Raw genomic sequence first — 26,969 nt, forward strand, 5'->3', positions numbered from 1 at the left:
ACAGCCCCGTGAGGCAGGAGGAGTCAGCAACACTTCGTCAGGAGTACGACGACCAGCAGCAGCAGTTTACGCCCTTGCCCGATGTCGACTCCTTTCCTCCAAGGTAATAAAAGAGAGAGAGAGAGAGATGAATCATTTCCTCGAAATGAGAGAGAGCTGGATCCTCTCATCGAGAGAGAGAGAGAGAGACTGGCTAACATATTTTTTTTATTAGACCATTTGATTGCTTCCCCATATAATAATAAAAGGTCAACCATTTTCCCGGAACGTTTTACTGTATTTCTTTATAAACTCATATAAGAATCGGCGATAGATTTTTATTTGGTCTTATGGAAGGGTTCATTTAGATGCAACTTTAATAAACTGTTATATCTGCAAGTAAATAATGATACGGAGGCGTTGATCTTAGTTCATAAATGGAACAGCAAAGAAATGATGAGAGGGCAGGGGGGGTGGGGGTTAAATATACGGTGTGGCTATCGATGTCCCTGATGTATTGATTGTAAATTATTGTAGGTATTTGAAACTATACACACACAGACACACACATATACTAATATACATGTAATATAGAGATAGAGGGTGTGTATATTAATTCTTTATCGTGTTTTCGATATCTATGTTACCAGGTGTTTTTAAGGTTGTGCAATTCAAGTTTTGTTACAAATATAAAACAAAATTTCGCAATAAATACCCAGTTATGCCGACCATTCAGAGAGTACACTTCCAGTTGAGTATTTCAACTCTTCTTCCGCATCTTAGGACAGGGAAGTAATCAGCAATGCTAGTCCTTTTTTCGTATTCAGGACGCCATCCCAAGCACATTGCTATTCTACTCTCTACGAATTCCTTTAGCTCCGTCAAGACCGCTCATAGCCGTTCCACGTCGACGAGCCCCAGCTATACTGCGACCACTACTCGAAACGGTGTAATTGGAAAATGACCCATCATAGGAATTAACAGTCGCATTTTGGGTAAACATAAGGTTGCTACTTCTGTATGTTGGCTGTGAAAACGTGACCCTAAGAGCAGAATTTATGGTCAACGTTAAGTTAGGGCCATTTTTATCTTTTATATGGAGTACTCGAAGTTATGGGCTTTTTATGGCCAGTGTTTTTTTTCCCTCAACGACTTGATACGAGTCGTTGTAAAGACAAATCCCTACTACTACTATTATTATTTCGTCGTAAGTCTCTTATAGTGTCAGGAGATTAATTTAACACTAGGTGACTAGTGTTCTCAACCTTAGGACTTAGCCGAAGCCACTAAAGGCCTTCTAAAGTCACTGGTAACGCTGCGTACGTTTTTCTATTCATCTTTTATTTGCTTAGTTAATAGTGTATGAATTTTTTATGTAAACTTATATGTGCTGCCCGTTGTTCAATTTAAGTAATTAAAAGCATCCCATTGAGTGTAAGGCATATAGTCATATTCACTTTCTTTAGGCTTATACCATTTAGATAATACTAATTGACCGAGTGACCTTTATGTCATGTGTTCAGTGAATATTTTATTTTTAATCTTATTTTCTCATTTTACTGTTCCCGATTGTGATGGAGCCTGATAGCACCTGAGCTTTCGTTAGTTGAGAAAAAGCGAAAAGCGACAATTGCATTCTGTGAATCTGTAATCGAAAATATAGCTGTGAGTCTGTCTGTATAGGGAGTGGAGATTTAATTGATTATTACTGGGTGTTTATTGTTATTGTTATTATTATTAGTATTATTTTATTATTATTGTTATTATTATTATGAACAAACATTTATATATAAGCTTAAAATGTCAATAACTGCAAAGTAGCTTTCCACAGCAGAGTGATCAAATGTAGCTATTACTTGATACGTTGAAATGAAGGTGACTCAGGTCTTTCAGTGTCTTTCGAAATGTTTTAGCTATCAAGTTGAGTCGTCTATGTATAAATCGTGTAGTTTTATGCGTCAGAATCATTTTGATTTTTGTTGATAATGAAATTCTTGATAATGAATGTATTGAGATTTAAATTTGGGGGTTATTATTATTATTATTATTTTTTTTTGCATTAGTATATCCTTGACGGACTTGAAAGGTAATAATGCGGTTCGTTTCTTTTAATTAATATGATGAAAAACAAACTCCAGATTGAAATGGAAAGCGGTCTGAGTGAAGCATGAGAACAAAAATGCAATTGCTTGACCAAGATCGTAAAATATCATTTAAAAGGAAAACAAAAATATGGTTACTTAATTTCTGTCTAGTTGTATCTCTCTCTCTCTCTCTCTCTCTCTCTCTCTCTCTCTCTCTCTCTCTCTCTCTCTCTCTCTGTAAACAGCCATAAAATCTTTTAAGAGATCCTTGAGGTCTCCGAATGCTAAATTTGATTCAATGCGTACGCGTAAACTTTTGAGTAGCACTACAAAACTACATAAATTGACCGGAGGTCGCACCAACTCTCGTAATTTACGCGGGATATTGCGCAAAATGTCATAGAACAAGCTACCGGTTGTTTGTTCTTAGTTCACCGTAGCGTTTGTTCGCGTGCTCCTTCAACGTTGTCGAAATTGATAGCCAGCGATAAATCCTGAATGCGTTTGAAAAAAAAATCTGTATAACTATTTCTACGTCCGTTGTGTAAGTGGAAGGAATAATTTACTTACCTGGTCGTCAATAGGGTTTTCTGTTTCCCTGTAGGATTATTCTTTAGTTGATGTCGATGAGATAAACTTTACCCTTATAATTCAGGGTAATTCGTTTTGTAATTGTAAACTTAGATAATGCTATTTTCGTTTTATGTTGCTGATTAAGTTATCCTTTTGTCAGGACGACCTTTTGCTTTTATGAGCAGCCAATAAGGGGAGGAGACTTCACAGTTGGTTAGTTTTAATTCTGATTTGCCAAAAAGAAGTTAGTCTAAAACTCGATTGACGACTGGTAGGTAAGATTATTTTAGAATTCTCTCTCTCTCTCTCTCTCTCTCTCTCTCTCTCTCTCTCTGCTCAGCCGTTCGTATTGAAAATTTAGGAATGAATTGTGCACCAGTTGTGATTATTGTACGGGCCGAAAGGATCCGTACAGCTAGTTTCGGTAAGTCTAATCAGCGGTTTAGCTCGAGACCCACTGTTGAGAATTAAAGTAAGTGGTGAGATAAAACCTTTGTTTCTGTGATGCTGCTGCTAAGCGCCTCAGTGGCGTGGTCGGTTTTGTCTTGGCCTGCCACCTCGGTGGCCGCGAGTTCAATTCTCGGGCATTCCATTGAGGGGTGAGAAATGTGTATTTCCGGTGATGGAAGTTCACTCTCGACGTGGTTCGGAAGTCACCTAAAGCCGTTGGTTCCGTTGCTGTGTAACCACTGGTTCCATGCAGCGTAAAAACGCCATACGAACAAACTGTGATGCTGCTCCTGTCATGTGGGTGATCCACAGTTCCGCGCAGAATCGGAGAACAAGAAAGCTTACGCGCGTAAGTTGGTCATCTGTACTTTCTCCCAGCGAAGAATTATTCTGTATCTCACAATTAAGGATTGCGAGAAGTTAGGGTGGCTGAATATTCTGCCGAGTGGCTCGCTTACGTGGGTCACGTGGTGCCTTTTTTTTTGAGCCGGCTTCGTATAAGATACTTGATGATACATGAGTGGTGGTTTGGATACATATTTTATTTTTTTATTCTTTCAAATGCCCTCCTCTTGTTTGTATGTATATATATGTGTGGTTCATATATATATATATATATTATAATAATAATAATATATATATATATATATATATATATATAATATATATACATTATATTTTTCTATATATATATATATTATATATAATATATATCTTATTATATATATTCTATATATATATATATATTAATTAATATATATATAATTATAAATATAATATATATTATTATATATAATTCGCTTGTATTGACAAATGACTTTTTAAACGTGCAAACGCAGAAATACATTTGCACTCTCATACATGTGTCCGTGATTTTTTAGTAGATAAACTCGGCTAGAGTTTTATCATATATCTATCCGTTTTTATCCCCGCACGCGCTTTTATGAGGTTATTATTAGAATTATAGTATGTTGAAGATACGCTCAAACATGCAACCAGTGTGGGTAGGTTGCCAAGTCGCGTCTCGATTTATATCCCTTATCAGTTGATAAGAACTGAAGACTTTTTTCATGCCAGGTTTGAAACTTGTGATTAAATCTAGCCAAGTATCCAAGCGCTCATGCTGACGTAAATTGTGCTGTCTAAATATTTTCTAAGACATTAAGGAAACCTTTATGTGTGAGATTGATGTTTAAGAATGTAAGATACGAAAGTGATTCTAGAGAATGAAAAGTGGGAAAGGAGACATAAGGAAACTTGAAATTATTTGGGGAGTGTTTTTTTTTTTTTTTTTGGGGGGGGGGGGGGGGGGGGGGCTTTGTGGAAGATAAAGCTTCTACTACTCTCAGATACACTGTACCTTATTATATAGACTGTGGAATCTGTACTTACACCCAATAACCTTTCACATTCGTAATGTACAGAGCTACTTGTTGGGGGGTACAATAAAAGATTGTTTTCTTTATTTTTATAGAATTTTTATTTACATATTCACAGTTCCTTGTTGCCTGTTTCCTCATATTTGCACCAATTCGACATTCTGTTAGGGTAGTGAGTGTTCATTATGAGTTAACAAAATGTGAAGTTTTGCGTCTCAAACTCTTTTGCCTCTTAATTTTAAACTGTCTTTTAAAAAATCTACGTCAATAATGTTTCTGTCCAAAATGTAAGCAAGGAATGTTTACATGAAACGGGTGATTGTCCATCCGAAACTATAGGTCCAGTTTGATTGCAGCTGTAGAATAAGCGAGTCTTCAGCTTGCACGGGTGTGGTCGTATTGCAAAGAAGAAGGGCTGACTGGCGTTGTTTCCTGGTCGAGTCAACAGCACACGCTGATCCGTTTTCGGATGGCATCCCATTGAACCTCTACAGTAACAAGGTTGTGAATCTTGGCTGTTTGTTTCGATGTGATGTCGAAATTACATCTCGCAGGACAATGACAGGCGTAGTTTACGTTTTACTTTCATGTCTTCTTTGGGTGTTTTGCCCATTTCCTGTTCATCGGTCGGAGGTACGTACAGTCTCTCTCCCAACGCAGATTTTAGAAGGAAATCAGCACTTATTTCCGGCACCGCACCTGCCCCAGAGTCGCGGTATTATTTGGTCAGTAAACGCCAGCAGTTGAATAGGCCATTGTCTCCGTATTTCGGCCATTTCCACGAACGTCGTCATTGTAATCCCTCCGACTGAGAGCGGACAATAATGAATGATTATTATGATGATGATTTTCATATATCATTATAATTATTATAAGTACAGTTTTCTGTAATGATGTCAGCTCAAAGGCTGGTAGTGATTGCGGCGGTAAATATATTTATGTTGGAAATGGCTTCCAATTAAATGCAGGTCAACGAACTGTTTACAATAAATGTCAAGGCATTGTTTGATGCAAAAAGTGGATGTTATTTTCTTTGATATTTGTATTCACATAAGTTAAAAAGAGATTGAGCTTTGATTTTTAATTATCGTGGAGTGTATGTGTTTATGAATTTGAGTAGATAAGGTTCACGCCGAAACTTTATATATATATATATATATATATATATATATATATATATATATATATATATATATATTATATATACTATATATGTGTGTGTGTGTGTGTGTGTATATATATATATATTAGATATTATAAAGTTTCGGTGTGAACCTTGTTTACTTAGTCATATAAAAAAATTCATAAGCACATACACTCCACGATTATTAAATGTGTCTGAATATGCATGCTTCTGGCGCAGTGTATGTTTAGATATCAAACTTCAGCTGCTATATAGAGCCTGGAATATTAAAGAAAAGAATGATATGCATATTGGTTCTTAAATTCACGTTTCTCTGATTATGTTTCAGGTTATGAATTATACTTTCAGAAGAAAATAAAGAAAATAGAGCTTTTCGAGTGTGTGTGTCTCTCTTAACTTTGCAATTTAAAAGATGCACTCTTCCATTACAATTTTTTTGTTCATGAATAAAAGTGCCTTGGAATACTACCATTACTGAAAATGTGTAATGTAACATGTTAAAAATGATTTTAAAATGTTGAGAATTTTATCGTAGCGCGGTTGATGGCCTCCAGTGAAGCTCAAACAGTGACAGTCATTTATCACCAGCATTTAAACAGCGGGAGGTGAGATCGATCTTTACTGTCATCCACGAAAGAAAGATGAGAAAGTCTGTGTTTTCTCTCGCGAAAACCTCCAAAATTGAGATCGTCCCAGTTTTACAACTGCTGCGCTACCGAATCTGTCAGTGTTTTTCCGAGTTCAGCGCCTCTTTTTATATAGATCGATTATTTTCTGGTATAATATTCGATCTCCCTGGTGAACAATTGCCAGTCTGTTGCCCAGGCTTGATGAAGGACATTAAAAAAAAAAAAGAGGATTCCGAGACCGCAAACCTCCGACAAAGCTGAGCAAACGAACGACCAAAACAGCTCCTCCGTCTGTTCCCGTATGAAGCTTTCCCGTCTACTTCAGAATCTACTAACTCGTTGCCAGTGGCAATGTCCACTTTAAACTTATTTTTTTATTTTATTTTATTTTATTTTTTTTTTTTTTGCAGAAATTCTCAATTACTTTTTGCGTCATCCCTCTTACAGACTGACGCACACACCGAACGAAGCTCATATCCTCCGTGTTGGAGATAACGACGTGCTAATTCTGTAATTATTTTTTGGAATATGAAATAAATCCTTTCATTATGGCCAACTCCGAAATGTAAACTTGACAGAGTTGTGAAAGTTTGGTCGTTCTCCGTGGAGGTCGGGTGCCTCTAAAGGCAAAGTAGCTGATGCAAAAATGATGTAACATTTTCTACTAGACAATGCAACCCGAGAATTGTCTGTACGTGGGTTTGTTCTCGTCTGTTTTTCAGCAATACGAAAAAAATCCTACTGAAGTGGCCTTCGCTCGTCCACTTAACGAGAATCATAGCTTGAAATGTTTTCACTTTAAATTGGTACATTCTATAACTATTCATTCTAGGAAGAGCAGCTTTGAAAAGTCCGTTGTTGACATTAAAATGTCAGAATGTCAACATAGCCATTATTTTATGGTTGAAATTTGAGCGAAGCGATCAGTCTGCTGATCGGGGCTTGCTGTGGCTGGTTTCTCTGTGTATTTACAGGCCTAAAAGACATCAAACATCTTTGTTTAGCTTTCCTCCTGCCTTTTGTAAATTGATAATTAACCTCGTTTTTTAGAATCGTACCTCCAGCTTTCTGTACATGCTCTGTTGTGTCTAATTCTGCAAGATATAATGATTTTTTTTTTTTGCAGTTACGACAGCGTTATCGATTTTCGAGCAACTGGTACTTTTCATGATTTTTCTGCCGCTCGGAAGAAATGATGGTAATAAACTCTCGCGAAAAATAGTGTTTCGAATTGATGTGTGCTTTATAAAGGTCTCCAGGTGACCACGGTTGTTACTGCGCTGAAGCTCGCACCGGTCTTCCCTTTGACATTCATTGCACTGTATTTTCATTGGAATTTGTAGTTACACGGCTGTTGTGTCTTTGCGTTAGGGACTGATACATTTACCACCCCTGGTCCGTCATTTTTCTTCGTTATATGCGCAGGATCTTCTGAAGAGTTGGCACGTTTTACACTGGATAGTCTTCCCACCTTTTAGAATTATTTGTTAAACGTAAATTTTGTCTCCTCCCCTTGTCTTCTTTTCTAACGTGATTAATTTAATTTTTCTTAATTCGTTTTATGTTGAATCATATTTTTTTTTCACAGTCCCTTATGTATTTGTCGTTATTATTTTGTGAAAATGAGAATTCTTGATCCTGTAACTCGATGAAGATAATCGCATCATACGGTCACAAAAATATTTGCTTCCTGAACAACGAAAACAAGTAACGCGGTTAAGAGGGTCCACGCCAGCTTAGTCTCTCTCTCTCTCTCTCTCTCTCTCTCTCTCTCTCTCTCTCTCTCTCTCTCTCTCTCACAGGAGATGCAGGAAACGAATTTTTGCTGCACCTATTCTCGATACTCTCGTTGCATAATTGAAACAATTTTTCCAGCGCAATATTTTCGTTGCATTTCTCGAACAAGTTTGGTTAATAAGGATTTGTTGGTAGAGCATCACATATTGTTTAGTATGTAAAGTGCTAATTGTAGTTTTATCATATCTGTCGTGCTTGTACGTATTTTGTTTCTTAAACAGAACGATTATTCTAAAGGAAATGTAATTTTCCATAATTTCTCAAAGGCTTTTTCATCCTTGGTAGGCTAAACTATGAAAATACTGAACACACACACACGACACACACACACACACACACACACACACACACACACACACACATATATATATATATATATATATATATATATATATATATATATATATATATATATATATATATATATAACATATATCTCCGTGCCTGTACTGTCACGGTGGCTACATGACGTACGGTGTCGATTTCAAGTGGGTCCTCCCCCAGACCGGTTTTTTGTTAATCCTCTGTGGCAGTACCTTAGTGTAAGGCTTCGAAAAACCTAGTGGTGGTGTAAAGTTTAAGGGAGGTATACCTGGCTCCATGTTTCCTTTTAATATTTTGCTTATTCGTCGTCGTGGTCGTCTGTTCTCACGTCACTCTTTGCAAAGGGAGATGAGGTTGAGATGGGTTGCTTACCATATTCGGTATTATTAGAATCATGTACACTCATGCATACACACACACACACACACCACACACATATATATATATATATATATATATATATATATATATATATATATATATATATACACAGTAATACATATGCATACTGCACTCTACCTGTTTTTCCCTTGAAGGTGGTGGGTCCAGAGAGTGTAACGTTTTGGTTTTCATCAAGTCATTTGAGGGACGGTTGCTAGCCACCTTCTTTAGACGCCTATCCTGTCCTGTCTGTGATGCAACACCGTCGGCTAACTGTCAAATACTCAGTTGACTACTGTGGCTAAGAGAGCATAGTTGGTCTTCATGCACCTCTCCTAAATTGGTCACTCAATCAGGAATTGAAATTGGCATCCTCTGGGTCAGACCTTTCCCTTTCAAGGTTGGCCTAAAGAGACTGGCGAACCTTGGGGCCTTTTGGCCCTCATCCTTGAAGTTCTTGGGCCTTCTCCCGGGCCACTTCCCCAGCCTGGCAGGATACCTGCCTTCTTCTGAGGAAGCAGCCTCTGGGTTGGACCTTTCTCCTCAAGGCTGACCTCAAGAGACTAGTGAATCTTGGGGTCTTTGGGTCCTCATCCTTGAAGTTTTTGGGCCTTCTCCAGGGCCACTTCCCCAGCCTGGCGGGATACCTGCCTTCCTCCGAGGAAGCAGACTCAGGGTCGGAACCTGCCCTTCAAAGTTGACCGTAAGAAACTGGTGTGCCACTGCCTTGGGGTTTTTTTGGCCTTGCCCTTCTTTTTAGAGGAGGGTTTGCTTTTGGTCTCCATCCTGAGAAAGGCCTTCTTGTTTTCTTGTTCGTATCTTAATTTCCATTTCCATTGTGTTAATGCTGGTTTCTTCAGGAAGTTCGGTTTTAGTTTCTTTATCTTCTTTTCGATGCTCTTCGTTGATATCCAAATCCTTTCACCATACTCTTTGCTTTCTCTTAGCCTGCTTTTCAAATATGACACTTGCTCTCTCTGAAGGCTTTAACTTCAAGACGATTTGATGCATATCGGAGATTATTCCTGGAGATTTTGGGGTTCGGCGCATGCGCTAATGGCATTTTTCACGTCCTTCTAGGAGCCGGAGACTGAAAGATTCCAAAATGTCTTCAAGGAAGATCCCGAAGGTTTTAGATAATTTTATCATCGCTATAACCATATAAACACTTCTTTTTTTGTTACATAAGCAGTTCCTTTCCTTTAACGAGTCGTCGTCTTTAATCTTATGGGATTTCCTCTTCCTGACGATATTGATCATCCCTTCGATTTTACCTTGCTTCTCCAGTAAGTAATTCTGTGAATCTAAAATCTTTCAAACAGCTTCTAGCACTTCACGTTCACTACTTTTTTCTTCGTCAACATTCTTCATTTTACGTCCACGCAGATGTCCTCTCTTGTATTTATTCATTTCTTTCTTATTTCGAGCGAAGAACTGCCCCGGTTGGTAATTTTGGGCATGTTATCGACCTTGCATTTCGTGTAAATTCTTGAGTTCCTACGTGCTACGTCTTCTTCTCGTCTTGATTATTTCCTTCCTTATTCCGATGAAGAACTTGGCGTCGTTAAGTGACAATACAACTGTAGAGCTGCCGAATAAATCCATAAACGCAGAAGGCAGAACCTTGACTCCATACTACTTGTCTGTTCCGCAAAGTAGTCCCTATTTTCATCAGTCGGCAGCTGTAGACTGGAGTGTTCTGACGTTTTTCCGATGTACTTTTCCCTCTGGAAAACCTCTTGGAGTCCATCTGCTTCGTCATCCAGTCCATTTTAACCATACACTTCCCCTTCTTTGCTCACGAGCATTCTCCAAAGTCCGAAGGCTTCAGTACGTCTTGGAGGATCCCGGAGATGGCCACTGTATGCCTTGGAGTCAGTGGACCCACTGAGTTATGGCCCTATATGCATGCTCGATTGGCTTTTGTCTCGTCCATTCAGGAGCTGGAGACAGAATCATTTTAAAACATCTTGAGGAAAGCACGAAGAAATTTCGGTACCAGGCGACAGTGATTCATTCTCGCAGCAAATGATATGAAATTTTGTTGAAAGCTATATTGCCGCGGAAAAAAATATTTAAAAAGAAGAAAGAAATATAAACTTAAAGAAAAATTTAAATATATATATATATATATATTATATATATATATATATATATATATATATATATATATATATATATGTATATATATATATATATATATACATATATATATATATATATATATATTATATATATATATATATATATATATGTATATATAGATCGATAGAGAATGATTATTATGAACAAATTTCAATGTTGTCAACTCGGTGACCTTTCAATTCTAGAATGACTTTATCCCGTGAACACCTAATTTCAGATTGAATGGAGGTCAGAATGACTGGCATGCCATCACCTTCTCTGCGGCTGCTTTCCACATTTGTTCGTGCAGATCATGCATCCTCTGAGTTTTCTGTTTGGTTCCTTTTAATTTCCTTTCAAGCTTCTCTTTCTGCTACCTGTTTCTCTCTCTCTCTCTCTCTCTTCGTCGTCTCTCATCTCTCCTCCATCGTCTCTCTTCTCTCTCTCTCTTTAACCTACCTAGCATCTTTCAGGCGGGCATATCAACCACTTCAAGGATATGTTTTGCTCTTTTTCTTCCCACTAAATTTGTGCTCTTATTGTTCTTTCCTTCGTAAATGCATTGTATAAGTGTATAAGTTTTTTTCTGGTAAGGCTTTGCATTAGAAAACTCGAATTACGTATTCTAAAGGCGTAGTCTCCCTTGGCGTAGATTTTGGTGGTAAATTTAAGACATACCCACTCTCGGAGCAAGAAAAAAACTCATTACTTGCATAATTACAGTATTTTGTGCAGCGGCATGTTAACTTTTAAACAGTTCTAAATTACAATGGTTTTTAATATATTTCCCCAGTAATTGAAACCGGCTCTCGTTATTTTCAAAGGGCTTCTTTCCGATTAGTGACTGAACTGTGTGGTTTGCAGAGAATTCACGGGCTTCTACTACACATCATTGCAGGAGATAACCATTTAGAAGGGATATTCTTCACATATCTGAGGTTGTAGTAAACGCGAATCTCGAATGTCCAGTTCTACGTAATAGAAGTCAAGATTGATGAGAATTACCGTTCGTGTTAGAGCGAGGCATTTATTGAACACTGCCTCGTGTAAAAGTAAATGGGACATTTTATTCTTTCTGAAGTGTCTGTTTTTAGGGAGTGGAATTGACACTGACTGATGCCGTTTGTCTGGAGTGTTTACCGTGAGCTTTGGCACTGACTTTCCCCAATTCTGAAGTCATCGTCAAACTATCCCCACGTGGAAAGTAAAGTAGATAGTGTTTAATCTCCTTTCATCTCGGTTATACGGACCAGTTGGGGCGGCGTTTGTTTACCTTATCCAGGATAAACACGTGGGTTGTATACCAGACCATAGTAAAACTTCATTTTGGAGAATCGGCGAAGGTTACGGGAGGAGGTAAAAAGAAGTCTAGCGAAAGATGTTGAATAGGAGTCACTCTGTGTTCATCTGCGTCTCACTTTTCCTTGGCTATAAATAAAGAGCTTCAAAGGCAAGCACGTGACACAAAGGTTGCTTTGGACCATGACCTTGAACTAAGGTCATCATGGAAAACGTGAAGTTCAAAGGGAGAGTTAGAAGGAAATTCTTGCTTAGGATTAGAGGGTGTGCCGTGATCTGACCAAGGTCATTTGTACAAGGTCAAGGTTAAAGGAAATGGTTTTATTTATAGATCTCGTTTTTCTCTTGTTGATGCGTCTAAATCATAAGCTTTTGTTTTCAGTACATAAAGAATTTATTTTTTAAATTCAAAAATTACTTAATTCAGTAAAACGAATCTTAAATGTGAATTGCTTAATTTTTTCATTTTGTGTGTTTTACATATATATAACGAGTCGTATACATTCCTTGAAATTATATGCGTAAAAAAGTGGTTAAGTAAATTAGATAAAAGTAATGGTAAGTATTTTATAAAAAAAAAAAATAGCATAACTGTCAAGTGAATGTTCAATATAGGAAAGTAAATGAAGCAAATACTAGACTCAGAATGGCAGAGTTTTACAGTCGTAAATCTTGGTAATAGAAAGGACACACAAAAGTCTTCGTTCTACAAAAAAAATAAAAATAAAAATTAGATTGATTGGTTTAAAGATTCTTGGAAAAAGTCGAGTTTGACTGTATCTTACAGACAAAGAATCCATTTTGGATGGTTATTTCTAAACCGTAAAATCTTTCAGCTAGAATTCTTGTTGCTATAAAAATTAGCAACGTTATTTTTTTAATAGAACTTCAGGTATTGATTGGTTTATATATACCGAGTATATTTTCTTGCTGTTGTTGGAGTCTCGTTGTTGTAAGTGTGTGAAGAAGGCTTTCCAATAAGACCTGCGTGAGGAATGATTTTCGAGGAAAACCGTGGAAGAGGAAACGTCATGATAATAAACTTGGGGAATGTTGTCGGTTTCAGCATCTCTGGATTATTGTTTTCATTCCAGTGGTTCTGATGTAGGTCGCGAGATTGAGAACACAAGAACAACCAGAGTATGAATTTCAGTGACTGTAAAACTGTTAGGAAGACCTTGACGGCGAATAGTAGACCATTAAAAAAAACAAAAAACGATGAGTCAGGAAAATGGAGGCATAAAGTTTCCATCAGGATTATGATATTGAAAAAGTGTCTGTGGAGATTGGAACCTAGTCTCCCGATAGCCTGGATTGATCATAAATGCCTAGATCACTGTTGGTTTGTCAATAGATTCTCACCAGTCAGTCGAACTTATTTTACTGTAAAATGTTCAGCCTTGTATTCATCACAAAATCTCCAGCCGCCATCTTTGAATCTATCCAGCTGACTGCTGTCTGGGTTGAGGTTTATTTGTAGTGGCGGTAGACGACGAGTGACGAAATAAAACGAATAAAATGATGCTGTTGAATTTGTGCTAAAATGAAGACGAATGTTAGCATTTGACGGAGCATCTCAGTGTGCTGGGTCTCTTAAACCAGTGCGAACAGGGAGATTTTTTCATTGTGGTCACACATTAAGTTGTTCTTGCTTCGTCATTATTTGAGGGTGTTACCTTGTTTACATTAAACTCAAATGGTCTCTCTCTCTCTCTCTCTCTCTCTCTCTCTCTTCTCTCTCTCTCTCTCTCTCTCTCTCTCTCTCTCTCTCTCTCTCTCTCTCTCTCTCTCTCTCTCTCGAAGTCAGCCAGCCAGCCTGTGAAGTGAAGGTACAACGAGTTAAAAGGAGAAAAATCTACTTGTTTACATTCAGACCTGGTTGCATAGGCTGCCTATTTTCCTAAATATTAATGACAGGACGGTTCCAAGAAGTCAGCAAACGTCACCAATGCCTGGCGGTGAATCACAGGTTTCAGTAAGCGGTTCAGATGTTACCCAATTTCTTGTATTTGATAATCACAGTGCGAGACTTCTTTAATGTAAACGAATGTCAGCTCTGTGCAGTGCATGACATAATTTGACGAGTGGCCTGAAGCTTATTGGGGGCTGTTATCCCGTTTGAGGAGTCTGGGTGGAAAATGAATATGTCCGCCTGAATATTCTCCTAAAATGTTTCGTTAATAGTCTAGTTTCGACTGTGGAAGACGCTGTCAACAAAGTATAACAATTTATATTTGATTTGGAATATGATTTACATTTATAGCGTTCACTGAGGGAAGGCTCCTATTCAATATTAATTTGGCACATCTTCAGAATTCAGATGTGTTTTATATTTTTTTAGTTGTGTATGAGTATGAATAATCTTCTTCAATGCCCATTTGAAGCTCGACTTCAAGTCGATGAAACAGGCTTTGTTTGTTTTTGAATTATGAAATGAAAACGTTTCTCGAATGATTGTGTTGTTGAAATGAGTGGAATGCGATTATAAATAGTTATCAAAAAGCCGAGGATGAATACACATTAATTTTGTAAGTGGCCTTATCGTGAAAACTAACTTTCAAGTGATAAAGGAATATTTTGCATCTGCAGGATCAATACTGCTTTATTTGAGACAAGTATTTAATAAGCGAAGAGATTATTTAAAAAAAAATGAAATATTTCTTTGAGTTAAAAGAAGATCAGTTACGAATTTGGTAATGTGATGATAATATCAGTAAATCGCAGTCAAAGAAAATGTATGCATGCGTGTATGTGTCCGTGCGTGCGTGCGTAGCCCACGCATTAATTCCTCTCAAAGAGACTGACGTACATCGGAGTGTAAAGAGAGCAGTCGATACCAAAAGAAATTGCCTGTCCTAGGGGTAGTTTTGGCGGGGAGAGAGGTTGGTGGGCTTCAGAGCAATTATACGAAATTATGTTCCGTTTGACCTCGGGATGTGGCCTTCGATTTTAGGTCTTTTGTGAAGTTTTCGCTCTTTTGCGTCGGAGGTATCGCAGTCATTTCTCTGTTTGAAAACACAGAGGGTTGTTTTGTTGTTTTTCCTCGGTGTTGGTAATGGCGTCTAGAACGGGTATACGAATAAGGGACTTCTCTTATTTATTAGGACTTCTCTTACTTATCAGGACTTCTCTTACTTATTAGGACTTCTCTTACTTATTAGGCCTTCTCTTATTTATTTAGGCCCTTATTTTCTCTCTTATAGGACTTCTCTTTATTTATTAGCCTTCCTCTTATTTTATTAGGACTTCTCTTACTTATTAGGACTTCTCTTACTTATTAGGACTTCTCTTACTTATTAAGAAAAGAGAAACATTTTGTATAGTATTATTCTTGTCATGCCATGCACAGCATTCGTGCCCCGCAATAATTTTAGTCAGGCTCAGGAGGAAAAAAGAAATTTATGATGAATGATCTTGACGATTATCCTTTTTAACCGTTGCAGTTCCCGAGGCGTGTCCTACAACACAACCACCACCACAACAACCACAACCACCACGTCCACAACCAACCCCAACTCCGCGCCCGCCGTCGACTCCAACGACTGCGGACTTTTCTCCTTCAGGCCGGCTTTTCTCCAGAGATTAGCTAATATTAAGGTGAGTTCTGGATTGCGTCTCTTCTCTTCTCTTCTCCTCTCCTCTCCTCTCTCGTGTTTTTGCTTTCGAACGTCGCTTTCATAGTATTGCCTGTTTTGCATGATTTTTGCTTTCTGTTGTTGGTTCTGCCTCGTATGTTGGTTTTATTTTGTAAATTGCCCTTGCTTTCTCTTATTTTATTTTATTCTTTTATTTTTTTAGTATTTAATACTTGGTGTGTTCTCTTCAGTAACCACTATTATACCAAACTTTTACAATGACCAAATATGGTGAAATTATTATTTATACCTATTTTGTTTTTTAGTTCCAATGTTTCAATCTTTTATTTCTGTATCAATTATATTGAATATTTAAAAACGGGGCTTTACAGTTTCTACAATAATTTATGTAGCCAGTTCATTATTCTTCAACAAATAATGATAATGAATATATGAAGGTGGAATGAAGCTTACATAGTCTGAGATATGATTTAAAAAAAAAAGTTCACTTATGCCACGAGAAAAGCAACGAGAAAAGGCCCATGGTCACTCACTTTCATCCAAGTAATTGGATATCAGATGATAATATATTTGCATCGGATACAAAGACTGCGATGACGTCATTGAGTGAGGATTATTTTAGGCCGCATAATAAGTAATCTTGTTTCTCATGCTATAGCGCAACTCTGGGTAGCAGTGGTGCGTGATTACCTGCCGTGAAATTTATCTAAATGAGTATATTCATAGGACATGACTAGGGATCCAGGAGAGTTCATTAGACTGGGTTGTTTTTCTGATTTTTCTTGCTCATGGGTTAGGCTTCTCTCTCTCTCTCTCTCTCTCTCTCTCTCTCTCTCTCTCTCTCTCTCTCTCTCTCTCTCTCTCTCTCTCTCCTGGAGACCAAGTCACTGAAGAAAGCCTACCGTGTCATAGGCATGGGCTTTGCCTAGAAATTAGTTGGAGCGGGGAAATCGACCAAAAAATAAATAAGTAAATAAATAAATTCGTTCCTAAATCAGATATATTTTATAACAATATACCTTAAAGCATTGGTAATAATGTGTCGCCATTTTTTTCCAAGTAACATGATGTATTGTAACGTTTTTGTAGATAGTATCAGTTGCATTTCTGTTAGTTCAAGCGGAGATGCAATGCATTACTACCCTAATACTATCTCCCTGCATTTGAATCCATTTTTTTCTTAATCTAATAATTTGTCTTTTGTTTTTCCAATAAGGGAGATCTCATCTTTCTGTAAGTATGTCCCTTTACCTCCTCCTCTTGCTTCTTCCTAATGAACACCGTATTCTTTGGAAGCTCGAATTTCAAGTCACTGGACCCTGTGGGCTTGTTCCATATGAAAAGGGTTCATTTTCTGAATAATAATAATGATAATGGCTTGTAAAATTTGAATAGATGCAGCGTTGCTCCTGGTCAAAGTTAATTGGGAGCGTGGGAAGGGGACCAGAGAGCAAGCGAAATTGACCCAAGTCATACTTAGAGTGTAACGCATTCGGTGCTACTTTGGAACATGAGCCATCTTTGGCAACATTTTGTATAAGTCATATTAGAGTCGGTCCTTTTAAGAATAAGGTGCTTTGAGAAAAAGGCTCCGACAAAATTTTTCTTGTGAATTTGATCCTCTGCTAATAACGGAATCATGGACGCCCAAAGTTTTCTTTCTGTGCATAATTTTAATGAGGGGTTATTTGTGAAGCCTTTTTAGCCCAAAGGTCTGGTGCTGAAGGAACCTTTAGGTTACTCAGTCTGACTCGTATGTTATGTCGAGTCTGGATATCTTGGAAAGTATTTATTATTATTATTAATTATTATTATTATTATTATTATTATTATTATTATTATTATTATTATTCTACAAAGCAGATATTAATGTGGCATTAAGCAAAAAGGTCATTAACTCGCTAGACATGATGGTGCCACAGAATTGAATCTTCTTGTGTGAAAAGCTAGGAGGCGGAGAAAAAAGAATGAAAAAGTAAAAAAAGAACAGCAAACATATTCACACATAAACAGCTTTATAAACAAGACAGAACAGTGAAGGCATCATTGCAAGGTGCTTAAAACCTGCGACCACAAGTGTCGTACAGATTGAAAATGCCATCACATGACATCGTAATAACGTAGGTCCCAACAGTTCGTGGATACTTCTTAGCGAGAGTCACGAGGAGTATTTATTACTGAGTAGGATTCTTTACATACATAAAAAAATTAGTGGTATAAACTGCTAACCGCGTCAGGACCTTGGTGTGGTTACCGATATTTGGCTTCATATTTGTAATATTGTTTTAAAATTACCGCAAATGACTCGTGAAGATGTGGATACTAGTGTACAATGACTGCAAAGCCACAATGTATCAATATGACATTGTATATCTTGGGAGTAGAACCTCTTTTAAACAAGTATTATAAAAAAGGATTGCTGCATCAGCTCCATTAATTTTGTATAGAGTCTTATCTATTTTCCTTATTAAGGATTTCTCAGTGTTGCTAAACCTGGCAAGCAACGTGCCAAAGAGGATTGTCAAATCCCATATTGTATCATGCTGGTGAATATTTTTTGTGTTTCGTAATATTGAACTGTGATCGGTGAATGATCATTGTGCATTGTAACTGGATTGCGGTCGATTATTATATCATAATTGGCGAATGTCTTGACGTGCTAATTTACCATTTTATTGTGGTTTTTAAATGACCCTTGTATACTGATAAAACCGTCTGCAACTGTTATTCAGTATTGAATTATAGTTGAAGAGTGACCTTTGTGTACTGTAATGTCGTGTCGTGATTGGTAACCTTTTGTCTTTTGAATCCCGACAGATATTTGTGTTCCTGCTGTCCATATTGGTGACGGTGCAACAGGCGCTGGCCTCTGGCTACCTCAACTCCGTCATCACCACCATAGAGAAGCGCTATGAGATCCCCTCCTCTCTCACGGGGGTCATCTCCTCCATGTACGAAATTGGGAACGTCATCACCGTCATATTTGTCTCCTATTTGGGCTCCAAGAGAAGAATACCGGTTTGGATCGGTGTCGGTGAGTCCCTAGTGGTTGCTTTTATTCATAGATTATTCACTTTATTGTTTTTTTCATAGCCATCACCCGGATGGGTTTGCTTATGGAGGTCATGCTATCAGCCAGTTTGATTCCTCGTATTTTTAAGTTGCAATGTAGCTCCTTCGTGTTCTGATCACGCTACCATTCTTGTTAATAAACTTTACTGATGGTCCTCATTTTGCTGATGTAGTCTATGAAAGTTGTAGTGGATTGTGATATGGAAAGACAATGAGGCACAGTCTGCTATTGTATTGCAGAACGCATTCGTTTCATTAGTACGTAATTACGGTTACTTATTCAAGACCCAGTATTTCAGTATGAGGTTTTATGCAGCAGACATCAAAATAGAATCCTGTTTGAGACATAATGTTGTTGCTGCAAGACGAGTCGGTGTCACTTCATTGTAACGACCCTTTTGTGTTGATGAATGCCAAGGTTGCATATCAGATTTATTCACTGGAGAGGGTTTGTCCTGAAAACTTGAATGTGTCTACTTCTTTTGGCTTGTGTGTGTGTGTGTGTGTGTGTGTGTGTGTGTGCAAGATATCACGCCAAAATCGCCATCTAAAGTTTCAGACTATGTGTACCGTAATGATTACTTAGATCAAAGTAGTTTGTCTTTGATTTTTACAAAGTGAGTGGTTTGAATTGCTGTCATGAATACGCTCCAAATCTGACATACATTAGTAAAGCACAGTAATTTATATGATCCATTATTATTGTTGTTATACTATGAGTTGGGAGTCAGTGTGGAATTATGATATTGTTCATAGTCCTGTCCTTATATTTTGAAAGCTTGCAACGTAGTAGGGTAATGCAGCAACTCCCGTCCACACACAGTATACTGGTCCAGTTCGATTACTTTTAAATTTTCCCTTACAAATCCCTGGTTTATTGCACACTTGGTTCAGGGTATTTCCATACTTTCTGTTATTCAGGTATTAAGGTATACATGGGGTAAACAATAGAAAAGCAAAACTTCTAGAATTTATGTGGATTTTCCATAAGACTAAATAAACGTAAACAAATATTACGGTGGGTAGAATTTTCAGTATTGCTACGTTAATTGTAAACTTTTCACTAATGACTACCGTTATTGCTTGACTTAAAGGTTGCTGTGTTATGGGTGTCGGCTCCATATTGTTCGTGATGCCTCAGCTCATATCAGATCGGTGGTCAATTGAATTAGAGACCACCAACAACACAGATTCGAGTGCCAACATCTGCCGAAATGCGCGGGTTAGAGACGACACCTCGGAACGTCTCTCGGAGTACGGATTTGGAACTCTACCTGGTAAGATTACTCTCTCTCTCTCTCTCTCTCTCTCTCTCTCTCTCTCTCTCTCTCTCTCTCTCTCTCTCTCTTTGAGTTGGACCTTGTTATAAGTTTTGCCATCTTCGCCTAAATTTTGGAACAAATTGTATTTCTCAAGAGAAGCAGTTATTTTTTAGGACAATTTTGCCCTTTTCTAAACCACTATACCAATACATTCTCTCTCTCTCTCTCTCTCTCTCTCTCTCTCTCTCTCTCTCTCTCTCTCTCTCTATCTCTCTCTCTCTCTCTCTCTCTCTCTCTCTCTCTCTCTCTCTCTCTCTCCATTTGACTTTTGCATATAAACAAAACTAACAACAATTTTTTTAAGAAGTTCATTTTATTCTGTCTCATCTGAAATAGTTTCATAGCTATTTAATTTGACAAAATTGTGGTTGTATTCGTAGTAATCAGTGGAATGTACTACAGACATAACTATTAGCATCTCGGCTTTGGCTGAGCGTAGAAAATTATCCCAGTTACAAAATCTGTTTTTGTTTAATAACCTGTAACATTATGAGTAATATGTATTTTCCTTACCAGTGATGTATTCTTGCCATTTTTTCCAGATTTATCTAAAGGTGTTCCTCTGGGATCGCACAACAGCATTCAGTATGGAAAGCCAGACAACTGCATCAAGGGGAGTCGAAGCAACGTGATGCCCGTGTTGTTTTTCATGCTAGCACAGTTGCTTCTTGGTGCTGGGGGCTCCCCCCTCTTCACCCTGGGTACAACCTACATTGATGATCATGTCAAGAGGGAAAGTTCTTCAATGTACATAGGTATGACGGATGAAGTGTTCTCGTCAGTCTCTTTCCTTCCAGCTGTCAAGTCTTCTTGCTCTTCTAAATGTTTACACTTTCAAAGGTTTTCATTTTCAAAGGTTTCCACTTCTCATTCAAGAACAGATCCTTTGAAATAGTAAATTTACTAATGATTAGTTCAGTTGATTGAGGGAGGGGAATTAAACCATTGAGTTTGAATCCAGACATAGCTATTTTTTACTCTGTGGTGTAAACTGAAAAGTGAACGCAGTCCATATGTACCTATTATTGAATGTAGACAGGAAAGTCAAATTAATATTTTTCATTTGAAGGATCATAAGAGATTAAGAAAAAGTGTGAGGGCCAGGGAAACATTCTCATAAAAAGAGAAGGTATCATTCTCTAAAGCTACATATACACAATGTATATACAGTATTTGGATGTTTGTTCTTTTATTATGGTAACAGTTCATTTTGACATAAAGTACTGTATGAAGTAACATCATGGATTTGAAAAGGTGGTGTTGTATAGCTGTCTATGACTTTGTAAAACAAGATTTTGTATTTGTTGTTACAGGCATTATCTACACCATGGTGGCCTTTGGACCTGTACTTGGGTTCCTACTTGGCGCTTATCTTATCTCCTTTTACGTTGACACATTCTTTGTAGATACTTCAGGAATGAAAGCAGGTAAATTATTCAGATAAAAGCTCAGTGCCATCATTTTTCTTTTGTCAGCCATGGCATCTTTTTAAAATGAGTCCTGTCATGATTTCATGATGTATTTAGGATTATTGTTGTATAATTAATAAAAATGTAGCTGCAAACAAGTTTATATTTGGTTGTTTTTTAACACATGTTCCGAAGCTATTTTTGGTTTAAATATACGTACAGTATATCCTTAAATAATGTGTGATGTGTAAACCAGTTATTGAAATTTTTCAGATCATAAGCACGCCCGATGGATTGGGATGTGGTGGGGAGGTTTTCTCCTGTGTGGACTGCTATTAATCTTCATTTCAATCCCATTCTTCATGTTTCCCAAGATGCTCAAGGTGATTTTTTGTCTTTTTCTTTCCATATGCACGTGTCACAATGTTTAAGGAACATGAGAACTCAAAACATTGAAGATTAGGAGCTGTATACTGACTAATGAAGAATAATGTTTTATTTATTACAGAATAAGTTTATGTAGTCTTAGCAAGACCAGGCAACTAATTTCTGTCAGATCATAGATCTGTTAGTAACAGTATTTGATTTCTTTCTTCATCCTGACTGACAGTTTAATTAAATATTCCAATATTACTAGTGGTAAAATTAATACAGCATATAGTATTTTAATCTATTGTTTCCCTCAAAAATCTTTCATGAATTTTACCCTTATTTAGGGGGAACAGAGCTTAGTCCAAGTAAAACTAAACATGATGTTCAGAGGTATCAGTGGTGTTGTTTAATCTGATGACATTAGGCTCAGTTTTAGCCTTAATATGCAGCATTTTTATTAAAGAAATGATTTGCTTCCTCATACATTAAGAATGTGACACTGTTGTGCAGTTTTTTTGATGACCATGTAGTGCAGGTTAAAAATATTTTCCCGTTACGTATTTTGGTGATGAAATAATAGTCCTCAGAGCTGTTTATTTTGATCTCACATCTTCAACTAGGTGCATTTTAAATGGCTTTTGACCTTTCAGCCTTTGAAAGGGATTTATTAACATCAAAGTGGGTAAACCTCTTTGATCTAATTTCTGACTGTCACATTGTGCCTAGTTTAGGCCACTTGAAACTTTGTGAAACATCTATTAATTAGTATCACCTCCGTTTTATGCCATATTAAATCGTGTTACAGAAGTTATGAAATTACTGCATATTCCAGGTCTTTAAAGCTGCTAGTTTTCTTTCAAATTGATTGTATTCTTCATGTATTTATCAGCTACGCAGTAGAAGTTCTTACCCTAAGAAATAGTGGTGACTTTCCTTACCGATTTGTAAGGATTGGAAATAAATAAAGGGTATAACCCAGTATGCTTAGATATGAAATTATGGTTGCCTCACCAAACTAGTATTGACTTTTTATAAATACTCGGAATTTGAATATGTTGTATTGCAGTTGTACCTATTGCAATGTGCAGTAATTGTTAGTTAAGCGACTAATTATACTCTTTTGTAATAAAACCTTGCTAATTTAGTCATAGGTAGTGTATTTGATGCTTGATAGTTTTAATGTGTGTATACTTTCAAGGGTAACTTTTGGAATCTTGTTATTTTATATTTTATAACTGTTATTAATGACAATTGACTTTACAGAAAGAAAAGGAGAAGGTAAGGATGGAAGAGAAAACAAAGGAGTTCCAGAAGGGTCACAGACGCACAAAATCCCAGACCTCCACTTGTTCAAGGCACTCCACTCTCTCAACAAAAAGAGTGTATGGCAAAGATGTAAGAGGTATGTATAACATTACAGTGCAGTATTACAGTTACATGAGGGCAGTCATCTACAAGATAGGGTATTGCATTTTATGTTTTAGTACAGTTCTTCAACTGTTTTTCATGAAATTTTAATGAACACTTTACCTCTATCAACACATTGTGTTCAGATTGTTTTGAATTTGTTTTGAAACAATCATGTTTTGATGCAATAACTTGTTTTTCTCTGGCATTTAAAACTTCATTCAGGATCAGTTATCCGAGATGAAAGTATTTTTTTCATATTTGGAGCTCGTTTTCTCTTAGTCTTCCTCCTTTTTTAGGACTGAATCTCATAGTTCATTTGATCAGTGATCTTACTTTTGCTCACCTCTCTCTCTCTCCCCTCTGCCTCTAGTTGTTTCTATCTCTTTTCTATAGATACCATTTTGGTTGGTATTATATTGAGCTCCATGAGAGAATTCTTATCGCCTCCTGGATTCCTGTCATTATTTATTATGTATGTTCTTTAGGATTGGGGCTAGAAGATGACACTTAGTTGCCTTTTCCACTGACCTTTGCCATTGAAAGAAATTTTCAAACAGTTTACGTTACAGTACAGTAATTCAGCTCAAATAATTGTAGTGTTTTGAAGCAATGTATCAAGCATATGTGCACATATAGTACTGTATAAAAATATGTGTACAGTGCTTAGTAGAGGTGTAGTATTAGGAGGCAAAAGTGGCTGCCTAAAGTAACTGTGTATTGTTATACTGAAGCAAATTTCATCAGCAGAACAAGAATTAGGAACAAAAATTGCTGAAAATAGTCATCTGCTGGAAAATCCAGGACAAAGAAAGGTAAATAACTGAGAAAAAAAGAAAGTAGAGTGACATCAGTACTGAGTATTTTTAATGATATTTAAAGATCAAGGGAAACAAAAATTAAGGCAGGCTTAATGTGAGGGTCACATTAAAAGAAAGTGCTGTATGTACTTTCATCAGTAACTTTGACCCATAACTGTAAAACATTAAGTAATAAGGATTTTAAATTTGGAAAGGTAATTTGTGAAAGAAGTTTAAAAGTTTTAGTATGTATAGTATACGTATACAGTTTACTCAATACTGAGTGTGTATAGATTTATTGGTTTCTATTATATATTGTGGTTATAGTCTTGTTTTTTAATTATTGTAATTGTACCTTTTCATAGTGTTTTCTTAGATCATATAATTGCAGTACGTAGTTGATTTGAAGAAAAGTCTGTATTCCTCCATTCTTTAACCCCAAATTTCTCGAAAAGGTAGCAGAGTTTTTCATAATTTTAGAAGGGAGTTAACGTAAAAGGATTTTTTTTTTATTCTGAACCATTAGATATGTTTTAAGAGATTTGTGAATAATTACAACAAGAATGTTCTAAATTAAAGTATGTAGTATCAGATCATTTTAAACAAGGTATTACCATGGACTTTGAAAAATCATTGATTTCTTGGCTAAATATAACTTCCTGACAGGCAAATGTTGACATCTTGAATCAAGAAAACTGTAATGACCTTTACTTGTTATTTTCAGATATTCCCCTGTCAATGCTGAAACTTTTGGTAAATCCCATCTACGTCATGACTTGCTTGGGAGCCTGCATGGAACTTATGATTGTGTCGGGATTCATAGTGTTTTTGCCCAAATATCTTGAGACACAATTCTTCCTCTCAAATGTGCAAGCATCTATATTTACTGGTAAGAAAAAATATTAGTCAATATTGTGAACTTTAAAAATATACTAAGCATGTTATTATTTGTTTTGTATATGCTCTACCCATTTCAGTACAGTACGTACTGTATACATATGTACAGCATTAGGAATAGTAATCTGTTGCAAGTGGAATATAGTACTTGAGAATTTTATGATATTGTCAGCTCTGTTAGATCACTTTGCAGATCATCAGTTTCTAATGAAAAAAATTCCAGTATAGCTCCTTTGACAAGAAATACTGTTTAATTAATGATTTTCAAGTGGTAGATGACTTAATGCATCAGTTCATGCCTTCAGGTGGCTGCTGCACACCATTTCATGTAATGATTAGTTAAACTCCAGTTTCCACTGCAAAGTCTTGTAATAATCTTTTGCTTGAGCATTTTTGCCCTGTTTTGTATTGACAGAATGAATTCTTCAGTGAAAATGTCACAGGATTTTAAGTGATAAGGAGGACTTCATTACTGTAGTACTTGTGATAAATCAAGTTAGGTTCATTGATTGAAGTATTGTTAGTGATTTGTTTCATCTGTTTTGGATATGTGACAGTTATGCCTGAAATGTGGTAGAGAGCTTTGCAGGAGATTTCTCAATTGTTTTGTAGTTATTATGCTAAGGGTAATTGCAGTTTCAGATATATATACTACATAAAGATTACCTTTATTTTGATATTCTAACTCTTAGCAGAGGATATACGTATACAGTTTCCCTGTGTACACCAAAGTTCACTATAGTACATGTAATGGGTAAGCTATTTTAGCTCTGTATTTACTGTACTAGATTTCTGTTGTTGATTGATAAGACATTTTATGTTATGATGTTATGATATCTCCTACCTTTAGTTGTCATTGTTAAATAGCTTTTATGATAAATGTTATTAACCTGACATTGTAACTTGTCTATGCTAACTAAGGTTTTAAGGAAGAATGTGTGTGATACATAATATATTTTTGTTTTATTACAGGTGGCATAGCAATTCCTGGTGCTTGTATTGGCATCTTCTTAGGTGGCTATCTACTTAAAAGATTCAGTCTACGGCCTAAGGGTGCCATTCAGATGGTCATGGTCTTCAATTTGATTGGCTTGAGTTTTTATGGGCTCTTGTTTGTGTTGGGTTGTGACAATGTGAAAATGGCTGGTACTACATCTCCATACTTTAACACGTTAGTACAAAAAAATATCTTATGTTCTAACATTTTTACCTTGAATGATGTATGTAAATCATTAGAATATGAATTTATTTATGTTCCATTACCACTGGTTTTCATTGACCACTACACTTGTTTCACAACTAATTTTATTGTTTCATGAATGTGTAATATATTTAAGAAAATTTAAGAATGACATGGAGGAGAAATTTTAAATGGAAACATGTCTTTTTGAGCACTTTGCTTGACTTTTGAGCTGTGTCAGTAATTTTATGCAAAGATTGTAATTTTTTAGTTGTTGTTTTGTTTTAGATTTCCTTTGGTATGCTTAATTATCTGTGATGTACAAATCACACAAGAGATGGTGGCTTATACAGTATTTGAACCATTTGATATGCAGGAAAGGTTTATACATATTCTTTGTATTTATTTTTTAATATATTTTAAAATTTCCTTTTCAGTTCTATGGCTCATTCTGTTGCAAACAGTCCTGGTCAGCTAGATAATGGAGGATCTTTTCAAGTTAATTTGACTGCTTGGTGTAATACGGGGTGCTCTTGCTCTTCTTCATTAGTAGAACCAGTGTGTGGCAATAATGGTCTTACTTACTTCAGCCCATGTCATGCTGGATGTACGTCTTATTCACCACAGCACAAATTTGCCAATTGCACATGTAAGTAATTTGTTAATCTCATTAAAAAAAAAAGCTGGGATACATGACACTTCTTTACTTTGTTTTGGTTGGGGTTTGCTAATGGAAAAAGTGAAGTTTATG

At 36.6% G+C, this 26,969-nt stretch overlaps 1 protein-coding gene across 5 annotated transcripts in view; it reads left to right on the plus strand.

Annotated features, from left to right (window-relative positions):
• The window catches only part of LOC135206163 (solute carrier organic anion transporter family member 3A1-like), a 297,764-nt gene that overhangs the window by 259,853 nt on the left and 10,942 nt on the right, over nt 1-26,969 (plus strand). For 3 of the 5 annotated variants that reach the window (XM_064237443.1, XM_064237445.1, XM_064237444.1), the window contains 10 exons: nt 15,607-15,760; nt 18,577-18,793; nt 19,926-20,108; nt 20,696-20,908; nt 21,467-21,580; nt 21,836-21,945; nt 23,198-23,336; nt 24,866-25,030; nt 26,011-26,209; nt 26,656-26,867. In XM_064237443.1, coding sequence (XP_064093513.1) covers nt 15,607-15,760; nt 18,577-18,793; nt 19,926-20,108; nt 20,696-20,908; nt 21,467-21,580; nt 21,836-21,945; nt 23,198-23,336; nt 24,866-25,030; nt 26,011-26,209; nt 26,656-26,867 — 1,706 coding nt within the window. Of the gene's footprint in view, nt 104-15,606; nt 15,761-18,576; nt 18,794-19,925; nt 20,109-20,695; nt 20,909-21,466; nt 21,581-21,835; nt 21,946-23,197; nt 23,337-24,865; nt 25,031-26,010; nt 26,210-26,655; nt 26,868-26,969 lie in introns of all 5 variants that reach the window. The other 2 variants (XM_064237447.1, XM_064237446.1) reach the window with 1 other exon arrangement.

This window comes from Macrobrachium nipponense, chromosome 29 (assembly GCF_015104395.2).
Source record: "Macrobrachium nipponense isolate FS-2020 chromosome 29, ASM1510439v2, whole genome shotgun sequence".
In the NCBI taxonomy this organism is placed as follows: Eukaryota; Metazoa; Arthropoda; class Malacostraca; order Decapoda; family Palaemonidae; genus Macrobrachium; species Macrobrachium nipponense.